At 44.2% G+C, this 24,736-nt stretch overlaps 2 protein-coding genes across 2 annotated transcripts in view; one reads left to right on the top strand and one right to left on the bottom strand.

Moving 5' to 3' along the window:
- The window catches only part of ATP5PB (ATP synthase peripheral stalk-membrane subunit b), a 27,084-nt gene extending 14,313 nt beyond the window's left edge, over window positions 1-12,771 (bottom strand). Inside the window, exon 1 of the mRNA XM_030221047.1 lies at window positions 12,767-12,771. The gene's annotated coding sequence lies outside the window, so the exon portion shown is untranslated. The remainder of the gene's footprint in view (window positions 1-12,766) is intronic.
- On the top strand, window positions 69-24,736 carry WDR77 (WD repeat domain 77). Its single transcript, XM_030221045.1, has 10 exons — window positions 69-367; window positions 4,144-4,329; window positions 5,899-6,040; window positions 6,138-6,187; window positions 9,257-9,327; window positions 12,072-12,126; window positions 17,115-17,186; window positions 17,309-17,417; window positions 22,925-22,993; window positions 23,884-24,736. The coding sequence occupies exons 1-10, from the start codon at window positions 283-285 to the stop codon at window positions 24,041-24,043; spliced, it is 999 nt and encodes a 332-aa protein (XP_030076905.1). The 5' UTR covers window positions 69-282; the 3' UTR covers window positions 24,044-24,736.

The following is a 24,736-nucleotide window of genomic DNA, read 5'->3' as shown; positions in this document are numbered from 1 at the left end:
TATCTCTGTGATTGGCTCAACGTGGGCCCGCCTTTTTTTTTACCCGAGTCTCCTGATTGGCTGATGCTTGACGACTCCGCCCTCGCTCTGTCCTGGAGTAAGGTGTCATGGCGCCTCTGAATCTCTGTGAGCAGCGTGTGCGGGTCTGAGTGGTTCCGGGAGACAGTTAACGTTAACGGAATTTGGCGCAAAAGAAATCCTACAGAGCCCCTGGGGGCCTGGTGTAAGGGAGGCACCATAGGAGACGAGAGGAGAGCAGAGGAAGGAGGACAGGGCGCCGCCATGATTAAGGAGAATGAGTGGAAGATCCCTCCTAATGCCCCGGCCTGCATGGAGCGACACCTAGAGGCGGCGCAGTACCGGTCAGGTGAGCCTCATGGACGGAGGTCATCATCACACCCACTGACCATTTCGGATTCTTTTCCCTCCCCAATTTAGGACCAATCCCAGACCCTTTCATTGCCTGTTCATGACTCCTTCCTCCCACTCCCCCCTGCAGGGTATTTGCTTTCTTAACTGCTTCTTCAGAATGATCCCTTTCCCAATCCTGAAAATCTAAGATTCTCTTCTGCTATCCGAGACTACTACTACTACTTAACATTTCTAAAGCGCTACTAGGGTTACGCAGCGCTGTACACTTTAACATGGAAGGACAGTCCCTGCTCAAGGAGCTTACCATATCAGCCCTCATCCCTCTCGTATTTACTTTCTTAACGGCTTCTTATTCAGAATGATTTCTTTCCCTATCCTGAAGTAGAGAGGTGTGGTAGCCGTGTTAGTCCACTCTTAAAGGTTATCAATAGAAATCAAACAAAATAAAACATGGAAAAGAAAATAAGATGATACCTTTTTTATTGGACATAAGTTAATACATTTCTTGATTAGCTTTGGAAGGTTGCTCTTCTTGGTCAGATCCCTTAGGTTGTAAGCTTTTCTGAGCAGGGACCGTCCTCCGTTAATTTGTACAGCGCTGCGTAACCCTAGTAGCGCTCTAGAAATGTTAAGTAGTAGTAGTAAATCAAAGTAATGCTTTGATGTTTCTCTTATATATACTATCTGCTACCACATTTGCTTATTTCCGATCTGACGAAGAAGGGCAACCTTCGAAAGCTAATCAAGAAATGTATTAAGTTATGTCCATTAAAAATGGTATCGTCTTATTTTCTTTTCCATGTTTTATTTTGTTTTATTTCTATTGATTTCCCTATCCTGAAAATCTCTGATTCTTTTTTTCTTCCCTCATCTGGACCAAGTCCTCCTATTCTAGGCCCCAACCCAATCACTCTTCTTCATCCTCCTCCTCCCCCCACCATACACACACATTCAGGATATTTTCTTTTCTTAACTGCTTCAGAAAGATCTCTTTTCCCATGCTCAAAATATAGAATGATTCGTTCTCATCTTTATCCCCATTCTTGCTTCCATTGAAGCTATCTCTTTCTCTGCTGCCCCAATTTCAGGATCGCATCATTCCTAAATCATTTCATCCAGGATGATTTCTTCCCTTACCCCCCCCCCCCCCCCAAAGCTCATAAGTAGAAATAAAGAAAAAAAAAGTCCCTTTTTTATTGTACTAATGGTTAGTGCAGCGGGCCTTGATCCTTGTGACCTGGGTTCAATTCCCACTGTATCTCCTTGTGACCTTGGGCAAGTCACTTAACCCTCCATTGCCCCATGTAAAGACTGAAGCAAATAATTTATTCTCTCTGCTATGGTCTTGTCCGCCCTGAGTGCCCCTTTTGCTCCTTGATGATCTAACATTCCCACAGGTTCCCTCGCAAGTTTTCTGCTTCTGATCTACCCGAAAAAGCTGTTACCATGTAAGCCGCATTGATCCTGCCATGAGTGGGAAAGCGCGGGGTACAAATGTAACAAAAAAATTACTGTGAGGTTTTTTTTTGTTTTTTTTTTGCCTCTATGGCAAGTTTCTCTTCATTTTCTTTTAGCCTAACTTGCCAGTACTTATTTTGCTTCTTACTTTCTTCATTTGGATCGTTTTTCCATTCTTGAAGGATGCTCTTTTGGCTTTAATAGTCTTTCACTTCACTTTTTAATCATGCTAGTTGTGGTTTGCTCTTCTTTCCACCTTTAATACATGGAATACATCTGGTCTGGGCTTCCAAGATGGCTTTTTGAACTACGTCCATTCCTGATTTAAAGTCTTAGCCTTTGCAGCCAAACCTCTTAGCTTCTTTTTAATTTTTTCCTCATTTTTGTTTTATCAGTTGCCCTTTTGAAAATTAAATGGCGGCTACAGTAGATTTCCATGGTGATTTATAAGCTCAGATTTGATTATGTTTGGTCAGTGTTTCCCAGCAGACCCAACACCTTTACCTACTATGCCCTGCTTTTCACTAAGGACTGAAATAACTCCACCGCTTGTCTGTTCCTGAAACATTTCCCTTTCCCAAGAAGCAGTCATTTATTAGGTTTAGGAATTTTTACCTCTTTAGTGCTCCCTGATGTAACATTTATCCAGTCAATATTGGGGTAATTGAAATCACCCATTATTATAGTGTTGCCCAATTCGCCAGCTTTCCTAATTTCTTTAAACTTTTCTTCAGGTGTCTGTTTGTTCTGTCCCTGGGGACGATAGCACAGTCCGACTAGTAAACTCCTTTGCATCCCACATGGCATTTCTATCCATAAGAATTCCACACTGCTCTGTTTCATGTAGAATATTTGTTTTGTTTGACTCAATTCCCTCTTTAACATATAACAAACCCCTCCCCCCTAGTTTGGTCCACTCTATCATTGTATCATTTTGTATCCTGATAAGAGTCCCACCAGGTCTCTGAGATGCGTATTAAATCTCTATTTGGTGCATTGGTTTCCAAACCTGGTCCTGGAGGCACCCTAGCCAGTTAGGTTTTAAGGATGTCCATACTGAATATGAATGAGAGAGATTTGCATGCAGTGGAGGCAGTGCATGCAAATTTGTCTCGTGAAAATTCATTATGGATTTTCTGAAAAATGATTTAGTGCTATACTAGCCATTGAGCCCGTTAAAACGGGCTACTATTGGAATGGGGGTTTTCCAAGGCCCCCCCCCCCCCCCCCCCGAGGACGCCACTACCGGTACCCCCCCCCCCCCCCTCCGGAGTCGCCGCCGCCACCCCTCCACCCAGCCCGGGCCCTCTGTTCGCTATTAATTCAACTTACATCGCCGCAGCACAGCTGAGCTCCCGTCGGCCTGGCCTTCCTTCCCTGCCTGTGTCCTGCCCTCGTGTGATTTACTGCCGGCGAGGGCGGGACACAGGCAGGGAAGGAAGGCCGACCGGAGCTCAGCTGATCTGCGTGCTACAGCGATGTAAGTTGAATTAATTGCGATCAGAGGGCCCGGGCGGAAGGGTGGCGGCGGCGACCTCGGGGGGGGGGGGAGCGCAGTCTCCACTGCGCATTTGCGAGTGAGTTCGGTCACTCGCCGTTTATATGTTTGATATCCTAACTTTTTTTTTTTTTTTTTGGGGGGGGGGGGGGGGGGGTGTTAGGCTTCTAGCATTTGTGTACTGACACTTCAGATTTGTGCTTTTTCCCTGCACCTACAAGCTGCTTAGAAGTTGACAGGGATAATTTGCTTCCTTTGCTCTGCTCGCCTGCCTTTCTTTCACTATTGTTGACATCTCTGTGTTTAGGATTCCATGAATGTTTTGTTTCAATAGTATCCTTCGAGGGTACTCCACAGTGAACCATGCGCTTCTGGACGACTGTCAGCTCCCCCCCCCCCCCCCCCCCCCCCCAAAAAAAAAAAAAAAATTTTCATTTTAAAAACTATTCTGTCTCCATTTAAAATGTTTGTGCCAGCAGCCTGGGCCTGTCCTTTCGGAATAGGCTCCTCTTTTCCCAGAATGTTGCCCAGTTCCTAACAAATCTAAATCCCTCCTCCCTGCACCATCGTCTCAACCATACATTTTCTTCTCTTCTCCAAAATCTAGATCCAGCTCTTCTTTCTCAATCCAGGAGTATTTTTGCCATTTCTCCCCCCTACCCTGACCTAATCCAATCTATTTTTCTCCTCCCCTCCCCACCCCAAATTCAGGGCCATATCTAGCTTTAGGTATTGTTCGTAAAATCCCTTTTTAACATAGGTTTTCAGCAGTAATGGAAGAAAAAAAGAAAGTTCTTCATTCTGTTTGTTTTCAGATGGGGCTCTGCTCTTGGGAGCGTCTAGCCTGAGTGGTCGATGTTGGGTGGGCTCCATTTGGGTATTCAAGGATCCCAGTATGGCTCCAAACGAAGGTTTTTGCTGCGCAGGAGTTCAGACAGAAGCAGGAGTGGCAAATGCAGCTTGGGTGTCTAACCAAGGGATCCTTGTGGCCTCGGATTCGGGTAGGTAAACTACAGCTTTCCTACTACTACTTAGCATTTCTATAGCGCTGCTAGGGTTACGCAGCGCTGTACAAGTTTAAACATGGGGAAGGACGGTCCCTGCTCGAGAGCTTACAATCTAAAGGTAACAAACTACGTAGTCAGTGTAGGTATCTTGAATGGGGAAGGTGGTTAGGATATTATAATTAGAATAGTAAACAGCGGGGATTAGGGATGTGGTTTGATGTATTGCCTTTCTTTGGTGACAATCAATGCCGTTTACATATTATATACAGGTACATATTCTGTACCTGGGGCAATGGAGGATTACGTGACTTGCCCAGAGTCGCAAGGAGTTGCAGTGAGAATGACACGGGGATAAAATTTGTTCCCGTCCCCCCGTGGGTTCTGTCTCCGTCCTCACCCTGTCCCTGAGTGCTCTGTTCTCATCTGCAGAAGCCTCAAACACTTATGATTTTATATTTAAATCATTTTTTATTAAACTATAAAAAAGGAACAATATGCTGTGCAACTGTTGTGTATAAATCACAAATAGAAAACAATAATAACAGCGAGCATATATAATAACCCTCCTCACCACCACCAACCCCCAAAATAGCTGATTTGTACTACCCCAAGGAATCCTAATCCACTCTGTTAAAATGTTCAGGGGTGCAAAATACAACCCATTGTGTATGCCCTAGAGGGGAGAAATATGACCTATGAAGCCCAGTTATGATTTTTTAATCTGTGGATGAATAGGAAGTCATCAACCATCTCAGGATTCAGTCTAGCTCTTCTGTCTTCCACAGTCCCTCCTGCAGTAGAAGATGATGTCTTAGAAGATGTGCTGGTAGCAGGATGTACAGGATCCCCCCCCCCCCCCCCCCCACCAACGCAAATTTTGCTAGCTGTGGCCAGCACGTTTGCTTGTTTTTCCAAAAAATTAAAAATATTATTTGCATCAATCAAACTTAAATAACAGTCCAGTTCATTAACAGGCTTCAAAGTAGAAAGTGACACGGGGACAAAGTTTGACCCCATCCCCGTGTCCTCTAGTGTCATCCAGGTACATTTAATGGGCAGCTCTTACATGGATCTTACAGTCTACTTATAAAGTATTTAAGTAAGGGGGAAAAGGGGGGGGGAAGGTTCTTCGGGGGGGGGGGGAGGAGAAAGGTTGGGGGGGATATTAATAGAAATAAGTTTTGGTTACCATGTTTCTGTATTCACAATGTTTTCTTTATTCAATAAAAAAGATTAAACATAAAGTATTTAAGTATTTAGTTGTTTCCTTCTGTAGCCACCTGGGAGCAGTGATTTGCATGAACCAAACTTGTTAAGTTTTGAAAGCTAAGTAGGTATAGTGAAAGGTCACAGGCAGTACAGTGAGGATATGATACCTAGAGCTGAACAGAGGATGGGGGAGGGGCAACTAGTGCTACTTTTATACTAACCCGTGAAAACACAAGTCTTGAGATTTCTGACCAAGCATCAAATGGGAATAGCTTAGCAACACTGATTTATGTGGACTCTACGTAATTGACAGATCTGTTTTGAAACGCTGTTGCCTCTTTATCGTTGTTGCAGGTGCTGTGGAGCTGTGGGAGATGGCAGAGAATGAGACTTTAATAGTAAACAAGTTCTGTAAATATGAACATGATGATATTGTTACTACAGTGAGCGTGCTCGCTTTAGACACACAGGCAGTCAGTGGTAGCAAGGACCTTTGGTGCGTTCAGCTTTCCAACTTCTGCAACATACTACAGTCTTATCCTTTAGCTGTGAAATCTTGGGTCTAACTGATCATCTGTTTCTTTTATCCGTAGTGTGAAAGTTTGGGATCTTGCACAAGGAGCTGTACTGAATACATACAGAGGTGGGTTTGGGCACCAGTTCTAACCTATTAATTATTAAAATGCTTCCCCTATTCAAAGCTGTGAATGCTAAAAGGTTAGAAATACAATCTACAACAACAGAATCAAAGCACCCGATCAACAACAAAACCACATCTTGGGGTGCCCCAAATACAAGAATCTGCCTCTCTATCCTGCTGATGAAAGGTGAACGGAGTTTTGGCATAAGGGTGGCAGACAGCTGTGCAGGGTTTTGGGTTGGTTCTTTCCTTTGCTGTTTTTAATTGTGCCAGAAGCACTTGTTGTTTTTTTTTTTAATTTGTGCCCCGCGCTTTCCCACTCATGGCAGGCTCAATGCGGCTTAGGTACTTATTTGTACCTGGGGCAATGGAGGGTTAAGTGACTTGCCCAGAGTCACAAGGAGCTGCCTGTGCCTGAAGTGGGAATCGAACTCAGTTCCTCAGGACCAAAGTCCACCACCCTAACCACTAGGCCACTCCTCCACTGTTGCTACTATTTGAGATTCTACATGGAATGTTGCTATTCCACTAGAAGTCGGCCCTTGCACATCACCAATGTGGCCGCGCAGGCTTCTAGCAACATTCCATGTAGAATCTCCAATAGTATCTATTTTATTTTTGTTACATTTGTACCCTGCGCTGTCCCACTCACGGCAGGCTCAATGCAGCTTACGTGGGGCAATGGAGGGTTAAGTGACTTGCCCAGAGTCACAAGGAGCTGCCTGTGCCTGAAGTGGGAATCGAACTCAGTTCCTCAGGACCAAAGTCCACCACCCTAACCACTAGGCCACTCCTCCACTGTTGCTACTATTTGAGATTCTACATGGAATGTTGCTATTCCACTAGCAACACTCCATGTAGAAGTCGGCCCTTGCGGATCACCAATGTGGCCGCGCAGGCTTCTACATGGAATGTTGCTAGTGGAATAGCAACATTCCATGTAGAATCTCCAATAGTATCTATTTTATTTTTGTTACATTTGTACCCTGCACTGTCCCACTCATGGCAGGCTCAATGCGGCTTACATGGGTCAATAGAGAGTTAAGTGACTTGCCCAGAGTCACAAGGAGCTGCCTGTGCCTGCAGTGGGAATCAAACCCAGTTCCCCAGGACCAAAGTCCACCACCCTAACCACTAGGCCACTCCTTCACTCAGATCTTCAGCTGCTTTTGGTATTGTAATGTCAGCTCTGAGAGTTGGACTGTCTGCTGTTTTTCAGACTACAAGGTTTATTTCTGTTGAACGGACCCAGTCTGCTGTGAGCAAGCTCTGGGGTTTCTGATTTCAGTTCTAAGTTCTACTGATTCAGGATACTACAAATTGCAGGAAACCAATCACTGCAGTTTAACAACGATAGACACATATATTAAATGGCAGCAGGCCGGAGGAACAGTAATCGCGTGTGCATGGAAGTTAATGCATAATTAATAAATGTGTACAAAATTGAGTAACTCCTTCCCAGTGTAGGAAAATTCAGACTGTGCATCACACAGTACGGCTGGGCACAGCGGAAGCAGGCAAAAGTAAGTGCCAGGCAGCCTGAGCTAAATCAGCTGCCATGTGTTCCTGCCTATGTTCATGTCAGCAGGTGGAAGAGGGACCAGGAGGACCCTGGAAGGTTGTCCAAGAGCCGTCTCGAAGGGGAGAAAAGTTGGCTTCTTGCATGTTCTGTGGATCCACCTCACTGCTCGACACTTTTGCCTACTTCACAGTGGAGGAGTAGCCTAGTGGTTAGAGCAGTGGACTTTGATCCTGGTGAACTGAGTTCAATTCCCACTGCAGCTCCTTGTGACTCTGGGCAAGTCACTTAACCCTCCATTGCCCCTGGTACAAAATAAGTACCTGAATATATGTAAACCGCTTTGAATGTAGTTGCAAAAACCTCAGAAAAGCGGTATATGAAGTCCCATTTCCCTTTTCCCTTTTTGACCTTGTTTATTGTATATTCCTGGGGGATTTCTGCACAAAAGTTACGAAAATTCTGTTATTTGTAGTGTGTTTTGCACTGAATTTCTTATTTCCCTCTTCAGACTTCAGGCTCTGCGCCCCCCCCCCCCCCCCCCCCCCCCCAACGTCGTATTCCTGGAGCTGCAGAAATTGCAGAGAGGAGGAGGAAGCAAACTGGTGCACATAGTCACTTCTTTCTCCTCTGCCGGCTTAGACTCGACCACTTATGTGACCTGCGGGATCCTCGCATTCACGGTGTAAGCCAGAAGAGGAGGAAGAAGTGACTCGATGTGCAGCAGTTTTGTTTTCTCCCCCTCCCCCTGATGTGCAATCTCTGCCGGGGGGGGGGGGGGGGAGACCAAATTGCTGGCACAGAGCAGAATTCCGCATAAGAAGTGCCAAATTCTGCGCGTTTTGCAGGGCGGGGGAATTCTGCACTTTGCAGTTGTGGGATGTAGAAAGGTCGAGGGAGAGAGGAGACCTGTTGGGGAAGGGGGATGCCTGATAGGGAAAGAAAAGAGGAGAAATGTGATAAGGAAGGATGGGGACTTGAGGGAGAGCATTTCCTAAAGAGGAAAGGGGTGCCTGAAAGGGAAGGTGGATAATGAGGAGATCCTGATGGAGAAAGGGGGTGAGGAGCAGTATCTGATAGGAAAAGAAGGTGGAGAGGGGGTATTGAGGGAAAAGCCACCATCCTCATGGGAGAAAGGTGAGAGGCTTAGAGGGTGGGAGGGGTACCTTATGGGTAGGGGGGGCCCAGAAGAGGGATATATAGAGGGAGGAGGAGGGGGCCCAGAAAAGGCGAGCATGGGGGTCAGGGAGGGAGGCATGGGAAAAACACGAGCATCATAGGAAAGAGGCAGAGCTCTGGGATCAGGTTGACAGCCTTGGTTTCTGTAGCAACATGTGCCCTGCAACAGATTTAAAAAAAAAAACACACACAAACCCCCCCGACGTGCTGTGTGAAAGTAATGTAACTGTTTTGTTTTTTCTGTTCATATGCCAGTTCATTAAACATTTGGATTCAGGGAGGAACTGTACTAAGTGTTTTGTGTGGTTGCTAAGACTGGCTTTAGCTTCCCTTGTGGTTCCCCGAGCTTATATGCTTATACACTCCTTTCTTAGCACATTCCAGCCAAGTGACCTGTGTTGCTTCCTGCCCTGGGAAAGAGACCATCTTCCTTTCATGTGGTGAGGTGAGTAGGGATTTGGTTTTGAATTTCTCACACCTTTTTCAGTAGTAGCTCAAGGTGAGTCACGCTGAGGTACACTAGGAATTTCCCTGATTCTGGAGGGCTTATCATCTAAATTCGTACCTGAGGCAATAGAGAGTTAAGCGACTTATCAAAAGAGACAAGGAGCTGCAGTGGGATTTCAAGCCAGGCCTCTGTGGCTCTCAGCCCACTGCTCTAAACATTAGGCCTACTCCGCTCTGTAAACGCCTGCAGTATTCTAATAGTCATTAGACAGTCTTCTGTTTTTGGCTGTATTAAGGGAGTAAATCTTTTTGTAGGGGTTTTTTTTTTTTTTTGTACATAAACTGCCTGTTATGCACAACCTGTGGGGTAGTAGTATGCGGTGACAAGAAGGCACCTCCTTTTCTGCGTACCCCTGTGCATGTTTGTTTAGAGGTACAGTTTGGGCAGAGAGCAGCTGTAAATAAACGCAAGTGCATTTTAGCCACTATTCTGCCAGGTAAGCACCTAGAATAGGCGCTTAATTGGAGTCCTAACCTAGATGATATAAATTACCCTCTCTAAACGTAGTATACAGAGTTCATTGTAAATTTAACATTTTGTAGAAAGGGTTCAGTATCCCAACATTATAGAAAGCTATGCATACATTGGATAGTAGACAGACACACCAAATTAATTCATGCTTAAATTGTATTAATTCTAAGGCCTCCTTCAGGGTGATCAGTCATGGATACACACCATTTTTAAAGATCTTGCTAATTTGGCCATTCCTTCTTTGAATTGTTCTGGGCTTGATTACCCAGTAGCTTGGTATGCGCTGCTGATAATGGTTTAATTCAGGTTTCTGTGCAGTGAAGGAAAGTGTCATTTTAATGGAGTCCAAAAGTGAAAACATCATTATTCTTCAGTAGAGGTCCACTGGGCAATTGCATCTCGAGTATTGTGTGCCTGTTTTCAAAGAGGATATAGTAGCTCCTAGAAAAGGTTTCAAGGAGGGTGGTGATTATGATAAAGGGGATGGGAACACCTGCCTTCCAAAGAGAGACTAAACCGGTTACAGCTGCTCAGCTTGGTAATGAGACTTTTAGAGAGGGTATATGAAGAATCATGAGTAAGATTAATTGGGAACGGTGAGTGGATTTTATTTTTGTTTTGGGGGGGGGGGGAGGGTTGTTTGTTTGTTTTTAATCTTTTGGACACAAAAAGAAAAACTACTGATCAGCAAATTGAAAACCGGTCTTAGAAAATTGTTGCAGGATGGCAGTTCGTTTATAGCCTGCTAAAGTTGACAAGCAGTTCTCAGCGGATAACAGATCAAAGATCTAGGATGTAATAAAGAATTGTATATTTTAACCTACATTATAAACAATTCGCCTAGCCAGAATATGTTTAAGAAACAGTTTTGGTTTTTAACACTTTCATGAAGTTTGGAGGTTATCAATAGAAATCAAACAAAATAAAACATGGAAAAGAAAATAAGATGATACCTTTTTTTATTGGACATAACTTAATACATTTCTTGATTAGCTTTCGAAGGTTGCCCTTCTTCCTCAGATCGGAAATAAGCAAATGTGGTAGCAGATAGTATATATAAGAGAAACATCAAAGCATTACTTTGACAGTCTGACAGAGTGGGTGAGTAGGAGGTATGCATGGGGACATCAAAGCATTTCATTGATATTCTAACAGGATGGGTGTTGGTAGGTGAGAGGAGGGTAATAAACAGAGAAATACAACTTTATGGTTTATAATGGGTTAGAAAACCCAGATCCTTATTAAGTCCTGTCTGTTGGGTGTTAAAATATTCAATCATTCTTATTTCAAAGGTCTTACGTTCCTGTATTGTTTTAAAATTACCTTTCAGTATTCTTACTGTGAAATCACTGGTGCACTGTTCTGGTCTTGTAAAGTGTTGGCCCACAGGGGTGGGGGCTTGACTGGCACCGGCTATTTTCATGTGATGTCTGTGCAGATTGAATCTTGTATTAAGTTATGTCCAATAAAAAAGGTATCATCTTATTTTCTTTTCCATGTTTTATTTTGTTTGATTTCTATTGATAACCTTTAAGAGTGGACTAGCACGGCTACCACACCTCTCTACTTATGAAGTTTGGACAAGTTCCTGAAGGAAAAAACATAAATTGTTAGCCAGGTAGACTTGGGAAAAGCTATCAATTTTATCCCTTGACCATAGACATGAAAATTTTGTTCTGTGTTTTTGGGATGTGTCAGGTACTTATGATTTCAGCGTGGGTTTTCTTTTCTTCTGAATGTTACCCTCATCAGTAAAGTCCATAAGGTTTTCTTGTGCAGTAACTGGCTTGTCCACCAGATGGCAACAATCAAATGTTAGTTTCCCTTGTGGAGCACAAATAATTCCGACAGTCCGGTCGCAAAATCAACCAAAGGAACGACTTCTCACCTTCCAACTAGATATCACAGATCTGTTTTCTCATACTTTGTGTCTGCTGCAGATATCATACTGCGGTTAGCCCAGCCGCATCTTGAACAATGTTGGTTGCCAAAAAGGTGCACGATTCCTGAATCTGGGTCTTGTGAAACACTCTGGGTTGATATTCTGTAGTGAGTATAGCCCTATGTAACTTATTTGCAGCTCACAGGTTTACACAGTTTGCTTTAATCTGGAACCTCTGCTGTGTCGGTTTCACCATTTTTATGAATTTTGTGTTCCTGAAGAGGTGTAAATAATGGGTTACTTTTTTTTATTTCTGTTCATACTGCAGGATCATAGAATCTTACTTTGGGACACCAGAAACCCCAAACCAGCTTCTCGGATTGGTGAGAGTTTTTTCATAGTACCAGATTGTTTTCAATGCATAATAATTTGGGAGGTGTGGCAGATCAAGGCGAAAACCAGTCAGCTCATGTAGGCTGCCCGTTTGCTTTGGCAGAGAGGTCCAGAATTAATCTGTTTTGTATAAGTGCTTATTCTTTAACAACTGATAACATCACATGCTATCCAAGTCCATATTATTGTATTTTTTCATGGGCTCTTTAATAAACCTAAGTGTTTTATAGTGCCTGGTTCCTCTCCTTCCCCCTCCCTCCCCCCTGTTTTTTTGCATAATCCTAAGCAGCACCAGAACTTAATGAGGCCTGCTGTTGCAATGTCTGGTCATCTAGGGCCTGTAACCTCATTGGCCGATACCTGACTGGATCTTTCTCTCTGCGAACCCACGTTGTCTAGTGTCCTGTAACCTCCTGGTTTCCAGATCTGTCTTCAGGGCCGCCGGGGGGGGGGGGGGGGGGGGAGACAAAATTCCCCGGGTCCGGGCCTACAAGGTCTCTCTCCTCCCAGGCCGCTGGCACCTCAGTCCCCGGTCTCACCTGCCTGCCCTCGGCTCCGTCAGCAGCCCCACCCCGTCCGCCACCGGGTCCCCTGCATTCAAATCGGCAGCGCCTCACCTCCGTGTGAAAGCGGCAGATCGCCTCCCTTTGGGCCCTCCCTCACGGTGCCCTGCCCTCGCGGAAACAGGAAGTTACATACTGTGCCCCGCCCTCGCGGAAACAGGAAGTTACATCAGACGAGGGTGGGACACAGTGAAGGAAGGCCTGAGCATTACAAGGCATTTCTTGTGGTCTTGGGTTTCTTTGAGAGAGTTGCCCGTCCCAAACAGGGTAACGTAGAAGTAAACAGCTGAGCGGTGGCTTAAGTTTGTAGTAAAGCAGCAGCCAATCCTGAAGACATCGCTCTTAGCTGGTGAGTGCCTATGTTGCTTGGCCGAGCCTGCATCATTCATTCGCTTTGTTTAAAAAACAAAACAAGAGGAAAAAAAACTGCTGCTGTTTGTTCCCTCTTCCCTTCTCTATCGTTGCACGAGAATCGGGTGTGTGGAGCTGATATGCTGTGTCAGAGTATCCCAAGCGTTCAGTCTATTGGGCAGGAAGGGTAGTTACCAGGAGCGGTGATCACCAGGGGTGGATGTGGGGGAGAGGTTACACGGCAGCTTCGTATGGTCTATGTGGTTATCGCAGTGGCCAGTGCAGGCCGCAGGAGGAGAAACTGTTGCAAGGGCCAGGGATAGAAAAGGGGAAAAATAAACGGGGAAAGTAGCCCAGTCATTTCTAGAGGTTCTTGTTAGATTAATTTTCATTATATTCTGTATGCTGCGGTAGATAGATCTTTTGAATAGGTTTACCCCCGAGAGAAAGTGTGTGTGTGTGGCCCTGTCATTGTTGTGGAACATATGTATCTAACCATGGGAGCAGACAAATTTGTGCAATATATTAATCTTTTAAATAGGAGGAAAAAAAAAGCAGGGTTCAAAATTTCTGTTGATTGGTATGTAGAGGTGAGTGTTGCCAGATTATCAATGGGAGGGGGGGGGGGGGGGGGGCTTGCCCCGGGCCCGGCTCAGCCTCTCGGTGGTCCTGTCTGTCTTTAGTTTTGCTTCTCGTCATTTTTGCCAGACTTGGCCAGGCTAATGCCTCTTACCTTTCCCACATTGTAATAGCAGAGCATTTTTGCTTTCCACCCCCTTCATAGCCAGGTAGAACAGAGCTGCAAGGGGTGGCCAGCACATTCTTGACCTCTTTAGCATCTTGAGGGGGGGGGGGGGGAAGGATAGTCGTAGCATTTACTGCTACAGTACCATGTATCAGTCTGATTATTTCTGTACTTGGAAAATGGACCTGTAACAGCTGTAGATGTTCTGGAAAATAGACAAATTTGGTTCTGATGCTCTTAACACGAGCTCTGCATTGGCCATCTGTCCCATCTCCTCTCTCGTGGGAACAAGAAACCATTTCTATTGCATGCTTATTTGATGGCATATTCCAAAGCTATATCCCTTAAAGAGAAGGCGTGGTATGAGATGGGGGTCCCCAAACTTCATCTGAAAGGCCACACAGAACATCTTGGATCAAAGAGAACGTTGGATGAGGGCAGGGTCGTCCTCTGCAGAAGATTTGCTGAGCAATGGAAACATTCCCCCCCCCCCCCCCCCCCCCCCAGCCCTGCCTTTCTTGGCCCATGATCGTAGAGATTGAAGGCAGTTTGCCAGCCCTACCAAAAGGTAAATCTACCCACATTGGGTCACACCAAAGGGTCATCAAGCCCAGTATCTTCTTCCCAACAGTGGCTGATCCAGGTTACATGTACGTGGCAGGACCTCAAAAAGTAGAGATGAACCTGGAAGACCTGGGGAAGCCAATAAGTGTCTGGACTCCTCCATTTGAGACTTGGCCAGACCTTTTCATTCTTTCCAACTCAACCAAAATTAGAAAGAACTACACAAAAGGTTTTGAATGTTTGGGGCACAATTAATTTTCTGAAAACTTAATGGAGTGAGATGAAACTTGGTATGTAGGGAAAACTGGTAAAGACACATTGAGAGAAAATTAGGCCAGATGAGACCAGAAATTCTATAAGAATTCCCCCCCACCCCATACCACAGAAATTTAGGAGCCCTGATACACATCACTTGGAGAATTGCATAAGTACTTCATCCCTTTTGAGGGATATTGAGTCATTCCCTGATCTATATTTCATTTTTTGTTAATTCTAATATGAGTTGTATGGCCTGAATTGTACATACCAACAAAAATTGTATTGCCAATTAACCTGTTTCCATGGGCAGAGCTAGATTAAGGCTTACTTTGGGGCCCAAATGTATGGACGGCTTTGTGAGATGTGCTCAGGACTCAGGAGATTAAGATTTGTCAGTTGTTTGGCTTTTATAGGATTTGTTAGAATTTTGCATTTATGTTAAGATACTTGGTCATCCTTCAACCTTCTGGACACCTTTGAAAGTTTACAAACTTGATCTGCAGTCATCTGATTTACCCCCCTCCCTCATGTGAGAGTCTGGTCCGCCTGCTTCCAGTGTAACTTAGGGGAGAGAGTGGGTAGGATCCAGGCAATGGGAAAACAGTGGGCGCAGAGCACTGGAAAGCAGTCTAGTGAGACTGGGGGGGTAGGATCCAGCCAATGGGGGCAGAGCAGTGGAAGGTGGCTGTAGGATCCAGGCAATGGGAAAACAGTGGGGGCGGAGCACTGACAGGCAGCTCTAGTCACAGGAAGGGAGGAGGAAAGCTGGGGGAGATTCATGAACTGTACTAGTAAGGTTTATATATGGGTGGGGAGAAAGGACCCCCCCCCCCCCCCCCCCCATTGCCCAATGCATTTCTGAGGGGAGAGTGAATGAGGAACTGTACATTTTCAAATAACTGTTCCCTCTCGACTTCTTTAGTCACATAAATGTGGAAAACCAACACGGGTATAACTAATATACATAAAATTATAATGCAAATGTGAAAACGGGCACAAACTGCTGTGTAATATCCACAATATCGCTTGTTACTCTTTTAGGAGAATTGTTAAAGGTTTTGTTTTTACATATCTGACAAGTATTTATATATTTAGAATTAATATAAACTATGATAATCCCTCTTAACCATTATGGAAATGTACTGTTATATCTATTTGGTCTGTGTCTTGATTGTGATCCACCCCAGTAAAGTGGAATAAATGCATGTGTTCGCAGAAGGGTGGGATAGAATTCCATGAGCGATGCTGTGCGTGCTTTCCCTACTTGATTAAACTCGGCTGCGCTAAGATTGTAAGCTCTGTCGAGCAGGGACTGTCTCTTCATGTTCTAGTATACAGCGCTGTGTATATCTAGTAGCACTATAGAAATGATAAGTAGTAATTAAACTCTGGAATTCGTTGCCAGAGAATGTGGTAAAGGCGGTTAGCTTAGCGGGGTTTTAAAAAAAAAAAGGTCTGGACAGCTTCCTAAAGGAAACGTCCATAGACCATTATTAAATTGACTTGGGGAAAATCCACTGCTTATTTCTGGGATAAGCATCTTAAAATGTATTGAACTTTTTTGGGATCTTGCCAGATATTTGTGACCTGGAATGGCCACTGCTGGAAACAGATTGCTGGGCTTGATGGACCTTTGGTCTGTCCCAGTGTGGCAATACTTATGTACTTACAACAATTCTATAAAATTGGAGACGCTCATTTTATAAAATTGTTGTAAGTACATAAGTATTCTGTCTCCGTTAGGTGTGCCCATGCCGTGTGCTGAGCACCAATTCTGTAATGACATCTGTGTGCCAAGATGCTGTTACAGAATACCAGTATTGGCATTGGTGTATTAAAAATGAGGCATGATGATTAACGTCAGTGGCAGGCGTAAGTGGGTGTGCCTAAGACTTCCACGTTATGCCGTTAAATTAGAGCCAAAGAGTGTCGTGCAATCACGGGCCTTCATGTGTTTTTGACATCCTCCTCCATCTCTTGACACTGTCTCGCCTTGTTCCCAGTAGAGGGAAAGGTGAGCCTCGAGAGGGGCTTAGCAGGGAGGGACAGAGCGTGACTGAGGCTGGACTGTGAACAGTTTGCCGGCTGAAAAAGGTAGGGTGCAGTGTAGAAGCCTATAAACCAAAGCACAGCTTGCTGTGAGGGCCAGATCTGATCCATGGAACAGGAATAACATGGACACCAGCAAAACTTTCCCTTCTGGGGCTGTAGTTTGGGGACCCTGTTACGGCACCAGATACTGACATTTATAGCAGCTGTTTTAAGGTACAGATGAACTAAACGGGAACATTCCCCTTGGTGGAGTTAATGACGTCATGGGGTTGGTGTCCAATTCTCTGCAGTAAGCTGGGAGCTAGTTGGCTTGTTAACTTGAAGGCCTAGGGTTAACCTTGGTGAATCAAAACTTCAGAGGTGATCACCAGTAACGTGGAGGAAATGCTGTTTTTTTTTTCTCTATCTCTCTGTCTCTCAACTTTACCAAATCTCTTCCCTCCAGAGATTGGCACTTCCAAGAGCTTTCCTACCTCACTGGCCTGGCACCCAGAGCAGAACGATAACTTTGCATTCGGTAAGGAGCCCGATGCCGCTCTTAAGCATGCCTGCTAGCATTGTATATCTTTTTTTTTTTTTTTTCAATGAAATAATGGGTTGAGCGAATTGTTCAGAATGCTCCTAATTATCCTGTGACAGGCGATGATACTGGAGCCCTTTCCATCGTGGACATAAAGAACCCAAAGGCCTTCGCAACCTCGCGCGCACACTCCAGAAGTGTCACAGGCCTGGCCTTTTCCACGCACAGGTACGTGGTGTGCAGTTTGCCAGATTTGGGAATGGAGTTTGGGGGAGAGAAGTTTGCTATTCCGCTTCTCTTGCATGCAAAATGAAACGGTTTTACGAAATAGAACTGGGACGGTGATTATTTCTTCATCCTTTTAATCTATAGTCACTTTATTTCTGAGCCACTTTTTTCTTGTTTTGATTATTGAATTGATGATACAATTCACAATGGAGGAAAAAGGCATAATACTAAAAAGGAAACAGAACAAAAACAAGTGAGCTGATATTACAGAGAGAAGAGAAAACTATCAAACCCTTAAGGAAACAGAGGGTAAAACCCTTCGAAACTATGGTGCGATAAATCCTCATTTTAAACCCTTAGTTACCCATTAATCCACCTCCACCCATAACGAAATAGAAAAGCAAAGTCCTGATGACTTATCCTGCAGAAACTTCTCAAGCTGCGTTGGGTCTAAAAACCAAATTGTAATTCACAGTACATTTGCAGGGCCAGCGTAAGTAAAGCAACATCCCTGCCGATACATCGGAGATTTATTTATTTATTTCTTTTAGCACGTTTGATATACCGCTGTGGCCCACGCACGGGCATGAAGCAGTTAACAATGAATAAAAACAATAACTCAAGAGGAAGGAGAACCAGAAAAGCCCTTCTGCACTGCTTGAGAAGCAGCCAGAAAAATCAGCAATTTTAAAAGAAAGTTTTAAGAATCGTAAGCATATCCTGTTCCTTAAATGTAAGTAGTAGGGTCAGCAACGACAGCTGAGAAGTGTCCCAAAATGCAGTCAAATCAACCCCCTCCCCCCCCCACACACACAGGTGATGCCAGAGCTGCCAATCCACCACCATCCTCAGCATTCAAAAGAATACTTCTAGGCAGTCAGTAACATCTAGAAATCCCAATCTCATCTGAACTAGGCAAGAGTAGGATTTCTTTAAGCTATTCATACTCTAGAATACAACAAAATTCAAAAATCCATAAATTTTTACATGGGTAACTTTCTCCATCATTTCACACTTTTTCTGTACAAGCGTAAACATGTCCTTGACCCCAGAAACCCCTGTATCTTGAGGGGTTTGTACCCAGGTTTCCAAGGCTGGAGCAACCCTGTTATTTAACTCTGCAATTTTAGAAGTGGAATCCTCGAGAAAGTTCTTGACTGTTGAATGATCCCCTTCCCGTGGGACTTTGTCGTCATCATCTTCCATATGTCAGTTAAAGAAACTGTATTAGAATCTTCAGAGGTAGGGAATGAAACAGCTTGAGCCACATTAACCTAGCTCTCTACTTGAGAAAGACAGAGACAACTCAAACTCGGGTATGCATATAAAGTACCACATAAAATGAGTTGGGCAGACTGGATGGGCCGTGCAGGTCTTTATCTGCCGTCATTTACTATGTTACTCTCTGGGGTTCTACATGGAATGTTGCTACTAATTGGGATTCCGGAATCTTGTAACTCTTTAGGATTCCAGAATCTTCAGAACTTTTAGTACAAGAACAGCGTTGGGCAGACTTCTACAGTCTATGCCCTGAGAAAGGCAAGGACAAACCAAACTCGGGTATACATATAAAGTATCTTGTTGGGCAGACTGGATGGGCCGTTCAGGTCTTTATCTGCTGTCATTTACTATGTTACTCTTTGGGGTTCTACATGGAATGTTGCTACTAATTGGGATTCCGGAATCTTGTAACTCTTTAGGATTCCAGAATCTTCAGAACTTTTAGTACAAGAACAGCGTTGGGCAGACTTCTACAGTCTATGCCCTGAGAAAGGCAAGGACAAACCAAACTCGGGTATACATATAAAGTATCTTGTTGGGCAGACTGGATGGGCCATTCAGGTCTTTATCTGCTGTCATTTACTATGTTACTCTTTGGGGTTCTACATGGAATGTTGCTACTAATTGGGATTCCGGAATCTTGTAACTCTTTAGGATTCCAGAATCTTCAGAACTTTTAGTACAAGAACAGCGTTGGGCAGACTTCTACAGTCTATGCCCTGAGAAAGGCAAGGACAAACCAAACTCGGGTATACATATAAAGTATCTTGTTGGGCAGACTGGATGGGCCGTTCAGGTCTTTATCTGCTGTCATTTACTATGTTACTCTTTGGGGTTCTACATGGAATGTTGCTACTAATTGGGATTCCGGAATCTTGTAACTCTTTAGGATTCCAGAATCTTCAGAACTTTTAGTACAAGAACAGCGTTGGGCAGACTTCTACAGTCTATGCCCTGAGAAAGGCAAGGACAAACCAAACTCGGGTATACATATAAAGTATCTTGTTGGGCAGACTGGATGGGCCGTTCAGGTCTTTATCTGCTGTCATTTACTATGTTACTCTTTGGGGTTCTACATGGAATGTTGCTACTAATTGGGATTCCGGAATCTTGTAACTCTTTAGGATTCCAGAATCTTCAGAACTTTTAGTACAAGAACAGCGTTGGGCAGACTTCTACAGTCTATGCCCTGAGAAAGGCAAGGACAAACCAAACTCGGGTATACATATAAAGTATCTTGTTGGGCAGACTGGATGGGCCGTTCAGGTCTTTATCTGCTGTCATTACTATGTTACTCTTTGGGGTTCTACATGGAATGTTGCTACTAATTGGGATTCCGGAATCTTGTAACTCTTTAGGATTCCAGAATCTTCAGAACTTTTAGTACAAGAACAGCGTTGGGCAGACTTCTACAGTCTATGCCCTGAGAAAGGCAAGGACAAACCAAACTCGGGTATACATATAAAGTATCTTGTTGGGCAGACTGGATGGGCCATTCAGGTCTTTATCTGCTGTCATTTACTATGTTACTCTTTGGGGTTCTACATGGAATGTTGCTACTAATTGGGATTCCGGAATCTTGTAACTCTTTAGGATTCCAGAATCTTCAGAACTTTTAGTACAAGAACAGCGTTGGGCAGACTTCTACAGTCTATGCCCTGAGAAAGGCAAGGACAAACCAAACTCGGGTATACATATAAAGTATCTTGTTGGGCAGACTGGATGGGCCGTTCAGGTCTTTATCTGCTGTCATTTACTATGTTACTCTTTGGGGTTCTACATGGAATGTTGCTACTAATTGGGATTCCGGAATCTTGTAACTCTTTAGGATTCCAGAATCTTCAGAACTTTTAGTACAAGAACAGCGTTGGGCAGACTTCTACAGTCTATGCCCTGAGAAAGGCAAGGACAAACCAAACTCGGGTATACATATAAAGTATCTTGTTGGGCAGACTGGATGGGCCGTTCAGGTCTTTATCTGCTGTCATTTACTATGTTACTCTTTGGGGTTCTACATGGAATGTTGCTACTAATTGGGATTCCAGAATCTTGTAACTCTTTAGGATTCCAGAATCTTCAGAACTTTTAGTACAAGAACAGCGTTGGGCAGACTTCTACAGTCTATGCCCTGAGAAAGGCAAGGACAAACCAAACTCGGGTATACATATAAAGTATCTTGTTGGGCAGACTGGATGGGCCGTTCAGGTCTTTATCTGCTGTCATTTACTATGTTACTCTTTGGGGTTCTACATGGAATGTTGCTACTAATTGGGATTCCGGAATCTTGTAACTCTTTAGGATTCTAGAATCTTCAGAACTTTTAGTACAAGAACAGCGTTGGGCAGACTTCTACAGTCTATGCCCTGAGAAAGGCAAGGACAAACCAAACTCGGGTATACATATAAAGTATCTTGTTGGGCAGACTGGATGGGCCGTTCAGGTCTTTATCTGCCGTCATTTACTATGTTACTCTCTGGGGTTCTACATGGAATGTTGCTACTAATTGGGATTCCGGAATCTTGTAACTTTAGGATTCCAGAATCTTCAGAACTTTTAGTACAAGAACAGCGTTGGGCAGACTTCTACAGTCTATGCCCTGAGAAAGGCAAGGACAAACCAAACTCGGGTATACATATAAAGTATCTTGTTGGGCAGACTGGATGGGCCGTTCAGGTCTTTATCTGCTGTCATTTACTATGTTACTCTTTGGGGTTCTACATGGAATGTTGCTACTAATTGGGATTCCGGAATCTTGTAACTCTTTAGGATTCCAGAATCTTCAGAACTTTTAGTACAAGAACAGCGTTGGGCAGACTTCTACAGTCTATGCCCTGAGAAAGGCAAGGACAAACCAAACTCGGGTATACATATAAAGTATCTTGTTGGGCAGACTGGATGGGCCGTTCAGGTCTTTATCTGCTGTCATTTACTATGTTACTCTTTGGGGTTCTACATGGAATGTTGCTACTAATTGGGATTCCGGAATCTTGTAACTCTTTAGGATTCCAGAATCTTCAGAACTTTTAGTACAAGAACAGCGTTGGGCAGACTTCTACAGTCTATGCCCTGATCATCATGACTGAATAGCTATGGATGGGCTTGAGTGTAAATTTTGAGGGGCTTCTATGTTAGCTTCAGAACTTTTAGTACAAGAACAGTGCAGGGCAGACTTCTACGGTCTGCCCCGAGAAAGGCAAGGACAAATCAAACTCAGGTATAAAGTATCACATACCATGTAAATGAGTTTATCTTGTTGGGCAGACTGGATGGACCATTCAGGTCTTTATCTGCCGTCATTTACTATACTATGTTACTTAAGGAATCGGAGCCATATGCAAAAGATATTTATAAACCCAGTGCTGTGGACCATACATGATTGCTCTGGCTGAGTTGGGGGGGGGGGGGGGATTCCTCATAGTAGAGTTGATAAACCGTTCACAAGTCAGGTTGTGGCCCCCTGCCTGTGGGGCCTACTGTGAGAAGAGGTCAAATGCTTGCTTTTATCTTGCACATACCTGTGTAATCCAACAGGAAGATAAATTCACAGTCCCCTGAAGAGCACGAATAAAATGGCGTTCTCCTGAGCCCTTTGTGTTGGGGAAGAGCATCCCTTTTAGCTCACACCCTGTCGCATTCTGCAGCACGTTGCTGGTCTTACCAGCCCAGCCCCAGTTGATGTGTCAGTGGGGTCATATCAGGCAGGCACGATCTCCGAGCTGACGTCTGCACCAGGACCTCTCCTTTTCCTCCCAAGCCACCTGATTTTTAACCTTAAACATAATGTGCAATACTTTACTGCACATCAGTAACCCTGCTTACCTCCTCTGATTTTTTTTTTTTACCTTTCTGGCATTTCCCCAGCCCTTGCCATTGATTGATTTGTGTTTTGTATGCATTAGACCTGCAAACAAATGTATTGAATGACAGCACTGCTGCTCTTACAAAGATTTAGAAGCTAAAGTACAAGTAAGTTTGAAGCTTAGTGTGTCACACACAGTCAGAATTGGAAAGCACTCTACTGGTTAAAGAATAAGTTGGGATTTATTGACGGCTTCTGAGCCCTGGAAGAATTATGAAATTGTTTTTTTGCCTGTGATTGTGCAGGGCCCACAGTTGCATCCAGCAAGCCATTCACAGGGCCCTGTCTCCGTGCATATCTGCGAAAAATGAAGGTTGGTTGGGGCCTTCAGCTTAACATTTGCCCAATATTTTTTTTTCCTTTTAAGTTCACCCCTTCTGGCCTCCATTAGTGAAGACTGCACTGTGGCTGTTCTTGATGAACACTTTTCAGAGATGTAAGTAACATACCAGCACCGCTTCCTTTTAATTATTGTTTTTGAAGTTTGACTTTCCTGTTAACAGCAGAAGGTACAGTGGTAGGGTAGAGATTGTACAATGTACAGACTGAAACCATGTCGCTCCCAACTTCGCTGATTCGATTTACTTTTGATGGGCGCTGGAGTATTTGTCACCTACAACAGCCAGCGCCAACATCCCTCTCAATGTGTCCAAAGGGCGATGGATTTGGAAGTTAATTCTGCGAGTAGGTGCTGTTTTTCAAAACTATTGTACGCAAATAGAGGGGTCCTTTTACTAAGATGCGCTGAAAAATGGCCTGCGGTAGTTTAGACGCGTGTTTTGGGCGCACACAGAATAATTTTTTTAGCACACCTACAAAAAATGCCTTTTAAAAATTTTTGCTGAAAATGGACGTGCGGCAAATTGAAAATTGCCGTGTGTCCATTTTCAGTCTGAGACCTTACCACAAGCCATTGACCTAGCGGTAAGGTCTCGCGTGGTTAACCGGGCGGTAATGGTCTACGTGCGTCTGAAAATAAAAAAAAATATTATTCAGACGCACGCCAAAATTGAAATGACCGCAAGGGCCACTCGGTAACCGGGCGGTAACTCCAATTTGGCACCCGTTGGACACGCATAGGCGCCTACGCGGCTTAGTTAAAGGGCCCCAGAGTTTGAGATTCTACTTCCCCTCAGGGCTTGCCTGCACATCCTTTGCAGAGAGCTGGTCCATACAGCAAGATTGATCACATATGTATATTTATTTTAACCCCTTCCAAATGTATTGTAGCTACCACAGATGTGTATTTGTTTTTCGTGCCTCCCTAATTTCTAGGATTACAATATGGGGGGAAAATGATATGTTCATGGTCCTGTTATTTTTCAGTTTCAGAAACACCACCCACTGGGACTTTGTTCGGGGATTATCATGGTCACCGCTGGATAAGGCAAAGCTGCTTACTGTGGGTTGGGACCACCAAGTCCTCCATCACAGCATCCCGACAGAGAACAATACAGCATCCGTTCCAAACAGTGCCCAGGAGTGAAATTTTCCTGTGCCTGTGAAACTGTGAAAGGAGAGGTCGCAGGCAGGCGTCCCTTGGTCCAGCTGTGCCTGGGTTGGTCTGGTAGCAGAGTTTGTGTATTCGTAGAGATTTGTTACAAGCGCCAGTGAGGAAACCTCACCCCGTTCCTCTCCTTTGTTACTTTTAAGGTGTATTCACTCCATAGCTCCAGCCTTCCCAACTTCTTTAAAAAAAAAAAAAACCAGCCTGTGTTGTCTGAAAACATGTGTCTTTTAGCTTGTTTTTTGAAAACTTTATCTGAAATAACGTATCGTCATTGAATGTATTGAAGAGAGAGGTGTGGAGGCATTGGATCGATGTGCCAGCTCTCGCCTCAACTTTTGTCTTGTGCTGTGTTGGCAGAAGCGGCTGCTGCTGTGTGGTTGAGCCTTTCTGCAATGTATTTTCTCTCAAACCTTTCTGTTGTCGTGAGTAGAAGTGAGAAGAAATCATAACCTGGCTCTGCGCTTAATTATTACAGGGTAGAGTAGTGATCTGGTTTTGACTGCATCGAATGGGAGCAGTTGCCTTTAAAACTGTGCTCATGTACGGTTTAAGCCAGTGCCTCGCCTGAAGCAGAAGCAGTCAGGGCCTATCTGCTGTGCCTGGTTGAGTATGTATGAAAGAAAGAGTGGATCTGTTCTAGGTTGGTAAGAAAACAACAAGGCAGACCTT

This window comes from Microcaecilia unicolor, chromosome 12 (genome assembly GCF_901765095.1).
Source record: "Microcaecilia unicolor chromosome 12, aMicUni1.1, whole genome shotgun sequence".
Lineage (NCBI taxonomy): Eukaryota > Metazoa > Chordata > Amphibia > Gymnophiona > Siphonopidae > Microcaecilia > Microcaecilia unicolor.
Note: the sequence above shows the minus strand (reverse complement) of the source record. Positions and strands in the feature narration are given on the sequence as shown.

Coding starts and splice junctions, on each gene's coding strand:
- WDR77 (XM_030221045.1), top strand. CDS start 283: ATGATTAAGGAGAATGAGTGGAAGATCCCTCCTAATGCCCCGGCCTGC. Junction 6,188..9,256: donor TGTACTGAATACATACAGAG/GTGGGTTTGGGC, acceptor CTCCTTTCTTAG/CACATTCCAGCCAAGTGACC. Junction 12,127..17,114: donor CAAACCAGCTTCTCGGATTG/GTGAGAGTTTTT, acceptor TCTTCCCTCCAG/AGATTGGCACTTCCAAGAGC.